Source organism: Miscanthus floridulus, chromosome 5 (genome assembly GCF_019320115.1).
Source record: "Miscanthus floridulus cultivar M001 chromosome 5, ASM1932011v1, whole genome shotgun sequence".
Classification (NCBI taxonomy): Eukaryota; Viridiplantae; Streptophyta; class Magnoliopsida; order Poales; family Poaceae; genus Miscanthus; species Miscanthus floridulus.
The window spans coordinates 94,870,073-94,879,166 of record NC_089584.1 but is presented as its reverse complement, the minus strand read 5'-3'; the positions used below and the strand labels follow the sequence as shown (position 1 = coordinate 94,879,166).

The 9,094-nt window shown below is 51.0% G+C and overlaps 1 protein-coding gene across 1 annotated transcript; it reads left to right on the top strand.

Moving 5' to 3' along the window:
* Positions 1–342: 342 nt before the first annotated feature.
* Positions 343–3,902, top strand: LOC136450257 (probable WRKY transcription factor 48). The gene is made up of 3 exons (XM_066450641.1): positions 343–1,029; positions 2,681–2,833; positions 2,986–3,902. Exons 1-3 carry the CDS (start codon positions 527–529, stop codon positions 3,512–3,514), a joined length of 1,185 nt encoding a protein of 394 aa, XP_066306738.1. The 5' UTR covers positions 343–526; the 3' UTR covers positions 3,515–3,902.
* Positions 3,903–9,094: the final 5,192 nt, after the last annotated feature.

The following is a 9,094-nucleotide window of genomic DNA, read 5'->3' as shown; positions in this document are numbered from 1 at the left end:
TGCACTATTACTACTGGTACTGCTCACTGGTCTGGTCTATAGCACTCTAGGCTAGGTAGAGAGAGAGAGAGAAGAGAGGGTGAAGTCTAACCCACCGATAATTGTTGTATCTTGCGATGGAAACAAGCGCATAACTCAGGGGAGGGGAAAGAGGCCGGGAAAGTTTCTGTCACAAAAGCTGGATCAATTAAATAAAAGGCCAACCCCAAAAGCAGCTGGTAAGAAGGATGAGAGAAAAAACAAAAAATCCTCCCACCCACCCATCTCTCTCCATCTAGCTGTATATCTGTATGTGCATCATCTTCCTACACACCTAGACAGACTCTTTCGCGCGCGCACACCACGTACACATAAACACGCCCCCATCCCTTTCGTTCCCTTGCCTCACTACGCCCCCACTACCATATAGCCGTATACGCTCGCTTCCCTGCCCGTCTTGATCTCTCCCTCCCTCGCCCTCGCCCTTGATAAGTGAGCAAGCGGGCAAGAACCAGGCAACCACAGTCGAAGAAGCAGCGGCGGGCCCATGTCGTCGGGGGACTTCCACTTCCACGACGAGCTGGCGTCGCTGTTCGCGCAGCGGCCGGCGCCGGGAGAGATGATGACGCAGCAGCAGCAGGCGCCGGCGTCGTGGTTCGCGGACTACCTGCACGCGGGGGCCCCAGGCATGGGCGGGGTGGACTACGACCTGCTGTGCCGCGCGCTGGACCTGCCGCTGCCGGGGGACGACGTCGTCAAGAGGGAGCTGCTGGTGGTGGACACAGGCGGAGGCGGGGGAGGCTGCTTCGCCGCGCCCACGCCCACGCCCAGCGGGGGCGGCACGGCGCCGGTCACGCCCAACACGACGTCGTCCATGTCCTCCTCGTCCAGCGAGGCGGCGGGAGGCGGTGCCGCCGGAGGAGGAGGAGGAAGCTTTGGTGCTGGGGAGGAGGACTCGCCGCATCAGGGGAGGTGCAAGGAGGAAGGGGATGGGGAGGAGAGCAAGGCGCTGGACAGGGGGGAGGAAGACGCTGACAAGGGCAAGAAAGGGTGAGTAGCATATGACCCTGGAATTCTTCTTGAGATTATACTAGCCACATCGTCGACCAAATCCTGTGATATTTCCTTTCCTTTTTTTCAACTTCTTGGTAGATCTTTCCGCTAATCATCGGTTTTTATGAGACTGCAGACTGTTCGGCTGGGGCTAAAATGATCGTATACGATCGTAGATTATTACTACTAGCTGGTTTGGTGTGAGAAAAAAATATTGTTCTGGTTTTACGACCAAGCGAACAGGTTGATGATCTAGTGCTCTTTTGGGTGATCCTGGATCAAGATTAGGGGGGCGTCAGTTTCTGTATCTTGGATTCTGCTTCCTTCCATTCCCTATCTGCTGGTCAATCAGTCATTCATTCCTCTTCTGTTCCTTGTTCCTTCTTCCCTTTTTCTTCTTTTGATTGTTTTTTTTAAATAAATAAATAAGGTAGCGGCAAGGCAAAGGTGTGAACTTGGGCTAGGGTTTCACACTCGCATGTCACAAGAAAAACAAACACGGAAAAAGTCGGTCGGTGTATTGTATAGCCTAATCTGCTAGTTGCATCCTCCTCTTTCTCTTCCCCTTTTGCTTTATGGATTTCATGCTAGCTACGCCTAGCTAGCATGAACATGCATCTTCTTCCACTTGGCCAAGATTTGCATCCTCAGCTGATTCTATACATGTTTTCTTTTTGTTCCTTGTTGCTCCTTTTTACTCTTTTGGTTCACCCCCTTTTACCAAGATCATACCCAAAAAACCCCAAAGATCTCTTGAGAATGGTCCGGCCTAAAATTAAAGCTATAGCCCCCCTTGCAGACCAAGAGATATTCCTCCCCTCTCTATAGGGATTTGTTACAGCTCCCTTTCTGATGTAATCTAGCATATGGCACAATTTTGGTAGAAATCTTTCTGCCGGCGGAGCAGAAAAAAGGGGTGTGCACACAGCACAGCACGCAGTGTGAACCTGTTAAAACCATGTGCTTACTCTAGTCTAGCTGATTCGCACACCCAGCCAACCACCGCGTATGAACGGGATCCAAGCCCAGCCGGCCGGCCACCTCGCGCTCGCAATCGCGTATCGTATCTCAGGTTGAACGAAATCCGCATCACTTTCCGCTGACCCAGCTAGCTGGTGGACGTACGAGAGGAGCTGATGAGATGGATGTGATAGATAATTACATGATCAACTAGCAATAGATCTAGCATACAAAACTGATATTTGATGAAGTGTAAACCCTAGAACTTGTACTAGTACGGAATTCTCAGATAGAGCGAGAGAGATAGGGGTTGATGAGGTGCAAACCATCGGCCGCCTTCATGGAAGACGAGCTGGCCATGGGGTTGCTTGACGGTGGCGCGGTGAATACCGACGGTGAAGGCGCTGTCGCGGTGGCGGCGGTGTCCGGTGGCGGTCTTTCTGTCGCTGGCAGCACCCCCTCTTAGATCGGTTAGGGTTTAAGGACTGTAGGTGGGGCGCCTGGCGTCTCAGGTGAACCTCGTGCCTTGTGCCCCGGCCCCCACCTCCATTTTTATGGCGTCGTGTGACAGGGGCCCACCAACCATGGAGCAGTTGGATGCCCCCGATCAGGGCGCAGATTCGAGGGCGGGCCAATTGGAAGAGATCAATCTAACAGGATGCCCACGCCGGCTCTTGAATTGTTGCAGGTCAGCGGCGGGGAAGGCCAAGGGCAAGGGCGAGAAGCGGCAGCGGCAGCCGCGGTTCGCCTTCATGACCAAGAGCGAGGTCGACCACCTCGAGGACGGCTACCGGTGGCGCAAGTATGGCCAGAAGGCCGTCAAGAACAGCCCATACCCCAGGTACGTAGTATTCCTACGCATACATATATACACGCACAACACGTATATACAATACAGCTACCCTACTGCACTGCACGCACCTCTCTCCGATCCTTACTCCATATCTGCATGAGCTAATGGTGGAGGGTGCAACCGTGTGATGGCGCGTGCAGGAGCTACTACCGGTGCACAACGCAGAAGTGCCCCGTGAAGAAGCGGGTGGAGCGGTCGTTCCAGGAGCCGGCGGTGGTGATCACCACGTACGAGGGCAAGCACATGCACCCCATCCCGGCCACGCTCCGTGGCAGCACCCACCTCCTCGCCGCGCAGTTGCACGGCGGTCACCACCACCTCAGCGCCTTCCCGCCGCCGCCCCCGCTCCCGCAGATGGGCGCGCCGTTCGGGCGGGCAGGCGGCGGAGGAGGAGGCCGAGGCGTCATCGACATGCTGGGGCTCCTGCCTCCGCGCAACAACCACGCCATGCCGCCGGCGATAGGCCCAGCGTCGTCCCGCGGCATGAGCGGCGGTCCGATGACCACCGTGGCAGGCGCGACGACGATGACCACCACCACCACCACCACCACTACCTCGTCGTCTCCTCCCTCGCTCCAGATGCAGCACTTCATGGCGCAGGACTTTGGGCTCCTGCAGGACATGCTGCCGTCCTTCGTCCACAGCAATGGCGGCAACATCCAGCCCTGAATTCGATCAATTGGTCATCACCACCACAAGCAGAAGATAATGAGGAAGGAAGCTACCCTACCTAGATAAGAGATAGTACTTAATTTGGTTCTTGTTGGTTAACCTCTTTGATTTTTCGTTTTTCACCGATTTGCTCCTCTAGATGGATCATATCGGTTCTTGATTTGTTTTTCCTACTGCCGTGCTGCGAGACACATGCCGCTACAGAGTTTTCTGGCGCCGGGTCTCGTACCGTTTCTTATGATGATGATCTAGTAGCTAGTCCTTGCAGGTAGTACTAGCGGTTCTTGTACATGTACCTAATCAACCCCCCAGCTCATGCATTGCACTCTATCTGCTGCAGTACTGGTCATGAGCTATGATAATTTTATGCTAGCTCCTCTTTGCACGCACTCCTGTCCATCTCCAGTAATACAACACTACTATATCTGTGCACATGTTTGGCCGGCAGCCTCATTGCATTGCTCCAACCAGAGGGCCATGCATGGAGGAACCGAATTAATTTTCAATTTTTTTTCTTCAAAATTGCTTCTGCTGGATGATATGATATGTCCTTATTAATCTCTTCTTGATTATGATGGCAGCAAGATGATCCACTGATAGATGAATGGATCGATCGTTCCACGCACCATGTATGTGTTTGCTAGCTAATAGCCTATTGTCATGCGTGATGGGGCTGTTCGTGTGTGGTTGGTACAAAGAGTTGTTATGGAAAAGCAGTGGGCGTCATTTTGCTCCTTGTTTTCGTGCATGCATGTACTATAGTGGCCTGGTCAGGTCGTTCCAAGAGCTAGTACTAGTACTAATGCATATAGTGATGTGAACCTGCCTACCTAGAACTAGAATGGTCGTGTGTGGAGCGTATATGATTGATTTTGATCAAGGATTTGGACGGCCATGCACGTACATTTCAACAAGTTAGCGCGCGCGGTGCGCCAGATCGAGATCGACCGACGGTCAATGTGTTTTGCCAGAATTGTCGTTAAAATTGTGAGAGACCTGGAGGTTGCAGCTAGAGAAACACCTAATTTTGAACATGGCTCGGATGCTGGAGAATAGATGTTTATTTGGGGTTTTATTTGGACCCCCTATATTTTCCTTACTGTTCCATGATGTGCCACTCATGCTCAAGTTGTGTATATATATGATGTAAATTAAAGCAGGCTCGTCGATCATCTGAATTATATTTTATATTATATATAATAAGGGAGTTGCACCGGTCAAACATTCAGCATGAAATATGACGACATGGATTTTGGGTGTACATGGACTGGGTCAGACAGGTTGGCCTATTTTGCCTCAAAATGCATATCCATTTTTCCTTAACATTGACTTCGTTCCTGCCTGTCATCCCTTATAAATACAATAGCTTTAAGATCTTTAATTTCAATTTGCCCAGATGGGAAAGCAATAAACTATTTATATCGATCTCGGCAACATAAAATCGAAACGCCTAGAGACATAATCTTCAAGTTGTAGGTTTTATGAATACAGTACTGCGATAGAAACTAGCCATCTAATTGCGTCTAATAAATTTCAAACAGTAGTGTGATTGCAAAACATAGTACTGTATTATTAACAAAAAAATTCAAAAATACTCAAGCTGATCCATTGCTTAATTTGCTCTCTCCTCTAGCCGCGAGGACAAGATTTGGGCTATCTAACACGCCAATTCTATTATATAGGAGTATCTAATTCCCCCTGGATAAATGTACTTCGTCAAACTAGCTAGTCTTGGAGATCAGATCGAGTAACATAAACACACATGTGACAGAATTCACCTTTCTTTAATTAAAAGCCCTCCTCTCCTAATCGAGAGCAAATCTACTTTGGTGACCATCCCATTAATTGGTGCGAGGCAAAAGCTCTCTAGATGCCCCTTGCACAGTGCATGCATGCGATTGTACTTTCAGAGAGACTGGTGGAACTCGTCAAGCAGGACAATTATTATGCTTATGCATCTCTAGCTGCCTTGTTTTACCAGGTAGCAGCCCTCATCAGGGATCTGATGGACCATTCATCGATCAACCTTGACATATTCATCATGATATTCTCGTCGAGTGGAGTATCAATTATTAAGCTAATTGTTCTGCATGCCTGCATGTAGCTTTATGCCTTTTGGCTCGTTCAATTCCTTTCAATTCGTACACACCTTTTGTACTGGCGGTCCGAGCTAGAGCGCAATTAACAGCAACTTATCTTAATTGTCGGAGATATCCATCTACATGGGATAGTACACTGTTCCTGCTTTTATCTTAGGCAACATATCATGTGCAAACCAACCAACCTGTGCAAACTTGAAAACTACCAATCAAGACCACTGGATGTTGATCCAATGGATGGGATGAGGGGGCTTAAGCGCAAAAAAAAAAAAGAACGGCGGTGCGGGGCTTAAGCGCAAAAAAATCTCACCTCTCACCCCATTCATTGGATCAGCATCTAGTGGTCCTGATTGGTAGTTTTTAAGTTTACACATGTTAGTTGGTTTGCACCTGATACGTTGCCTTTATCTTAATGGTGCATATATATGCTGTACAGACTACAGAGCCTGCACAATTATTTTGGATCCTGTATACTAGCTACTATTAACAGAGAGATCACAATAATGTAATTGGCCCCGTTCGGCTTACCCCATATTCGGTTTGTTCGGCTTCTTTTTTCAGCCGGAATAGTATTTTTCTCTCACAACAATTCAGCAAGAACAGTATTTTTCAGCCAGTTTCAGCTAAAATTCTGCCAGCCGAACAGGGCAGTATCCTTCTTTTGCTTCCAAGAGTCATCTACCGGGGTTGTAATTATAACTAGATGGATGATTCGTTTTTTTTTTTTTGCTATCTCAGCCATTTACCTCTGTGTTGGAAGGAATTACAGGAGCGACGGTGGTGGTGATGGCTAGCGCTGCTGCTGATGATAGCTACAGGAACCGGACTACTAGAAGGTCAAAAGCATTAAAAGCCACCGCGCAAGGTGTACACCAACTTGCATCATCGCTCGCTGATGCTGCTGCCCAGCCCATCGAGCGAACTACCGTACGTTTGCGTCTCTTTTCCTCCGGCACACAGACAAAAAGAATACTCTCTGTCGAAGACCCGTGTTCAAAGTCCACTCGGTTACATTCATACTACGTACGTGTACGTCAAGGCCACCACAACAATAATAATAAAGGAAATGTTCTCGATCATTGAAACCACGCACATCTTTGTTTTGCGAGGAAGCATGCACGTGCACTCATACATATTTTGTTGAACACTTCTCTCTTTTTGTAAATGATAGTTTCGACTTTCAATTTGGAACGGAGGGAGTATGATATTTAACTCGTTGGGACTAAAAGTCTAAGTTTTTTTTTTGTGTCCATAATAATGGCTATTAGCTTGCCAGTAAATTCGGCTTACAGATTCACAATTCCTCTCCTGTTCTGCATAGGCTAGCCTAGCTAACCTGGACATCAGTACATGTTCAGTACTATACTATTCCCATGGACGCAGATCAGTTGAGAATCTTGTAGGGCATACAAGTAACAGCACTATCAACTCGGAACTAGTATCCGTGGCAAGCAGCTTGAGATATTTCTATCTATTATCCACCCGCTTGATCGTTTCCGGCTGATGCTGTTTTGTTGTGAGAGAAAAACACTATATCATAGCTGATAAGCATCGCTGATACGATCGAACGAACATGGTGTTTTATTCATTAATAAAGGAAAGATAAGTTTGAGGTCGATCGTCCTTAACACTAACGGTGGCTGCCGTCGCGTCGACCATTAATTAGCAGGCAGCTGCGACAAAACAGCAGGTCGGCCCATGACTTTGAACGCAAGCTAGCCATGGAGGTCAAGCCCACCGCTATAACTCCTGAAGGGCACCAGCAATCCGCTCGTGCACGTCCGAGCCCTCCTCTGCCTATCCTTAGCCATCCATCGTCGGCAGATGCCATGCATGGAAACTTGACCCGGCCGGCGGGTTTGGTGGTCAGATACAGTCTACAGCAGGCAGCGGTGTCACAGCACTGCCACGGTCTCAAGACCCCAGCCTGTTCGGTTGGCTGGTTCGTATCGTTGCTGGTTCGTGAAGAAATACTGTTGGCTGGTTTGTGTAAGAGAAAAATACTGTTTCGACTGGAAATTTACGATCGTTTACGACAAGCCACAGCCAAACGAACAGGCTGCCGCCAGATGCAGCGAAAGCTGCATGCGTTTGCGTACCCCCTCTAGGCTCTAGCTACGGTCAAGTATGCCGCGTCTGTCACGCGCATGGCTCAGACACCAGCAGCGTCGCGCGCATACACGACCTGTACGCTGCGCCTACACGTATCCGTCGTGGCCACGGGTTCCATAAATAGATATCGGTGTGACATGACCCCGTCAATTAACAAATCAATCAAGCCGATGGTGTTCGGAGGAAGCTGGATTGCCAAGCCATCCGCGACAGCGACGTCGCCGATCGCCTGCCTGCTGGCTGCTGCTGCCAGTTCAGCGCACCGGTTGGTCGTGTCGTCGTCGATCGATCGGGCTGCTGGGCTAGTGGGCTGGAGGAAGAGACGAGAGGAGCATTTAGCCTTGCGAATGACTCAAAGTGGTCGCCACCGCGGCAGCCGAGGCCTGTAGCGGCGCGGCAGGGCAGCGGTACCCGTCCGGGGCTTAATTGCGCGTGCCCGTACTATGGCTCCGTCACAACAGTCGCCCGATTTAATCCAGGCAATCCGTATCCGATTTCCCCGTCCGATCAAATGTTTCGACAACCGAACAGGGAGCGATCGCCGGCGATCGGACGCGGATGGGCGAGCACGGGCACCAGCGGAGCGTCAGATCCTGGGGATTCTGGTGACGACGTGCCGAGCGACGAATCGAGCCGGCCGTGCGCTGTGCTCCCTTGGGCAGCGACAGGGGAGTCGGACGACCTTTTCTTTTCTTTTCTTCTTTCGCGAGTCAGATTACGCGAACCTGATCGCGCAAACGGTGGTGATCCACGACGGCCGGTGCTGAGTTGCTGACTGCATCGACAGGGACGGGCTAGTTTCTGCGGCAGCGGCAGCGAGTGGACGATGGCCTCGGACTGATTCAGTTCAGATAACGCATTGCCTTGCACCAGGGGATTTTTTTTTTAAATTTTAACGCTTTTTGATAACTAATTTTAAATCTAACACTACAAGTTTTTTTTAAAAAAACTAACACTTTTAGCCGCGCCTATTGCCCTGGCGCGGTCAAATGCTTGTGCCGCGCCATGTATGGTGACGTGGCAGAGGTCTGACGTGGCGACGACCGGTTTCGTTGACCGGTGACGTAGCAGCTCTTGCCGCGCCACCGATCTTGGTGCGGCAGTGCCGCGCCCTGATCCATGACGCGGCAGAGCCGAATAAATACCGCCCGCCCGCACGCACCTGCCCGCCCGCCGCCAGCGCCTGCAATCGCCCGTCAGCCGCCAGCGCCGCCAGCCGCTGCGCAGCGCCCGGCGCCAGCGCCTGCCCGGCCACGCCGCGCCCGCGCCCGCCCGGCCTCGCCCGCCCGACCACGCCGCGCCCAGCCACTCCCGCTGCGCAGCACCCGCGCCGGCCGCGCCACGAACGCCGGCGCGTCAAGGCCGC

Excerpts from the sequence above, each read along its gene's own strand:
- LOC136450257 (XM_066450641.1), top strand. The coding sequence starts at position 527 with ATGTCGTCGGGGGACTTCCACTTCCACGACGAGCTGGCGTCGCTGTTC. Across the intron at positions 1,030-2,680 it reads GCTGACAAGGGCAAGAAAGG|GTCAGCGGCGGGGAAGGCCA; the intron begins GTGAGTAGCATA and ends GAATTGTTGCAG. Across the intron at positions 2,834-2,985 it reads AAGAACAGCCCATACCCCAG|GAGCTACTACCGGTGCACAA; the intron begins GTACGTAGTATT and ends TGGCGCGTGCAG.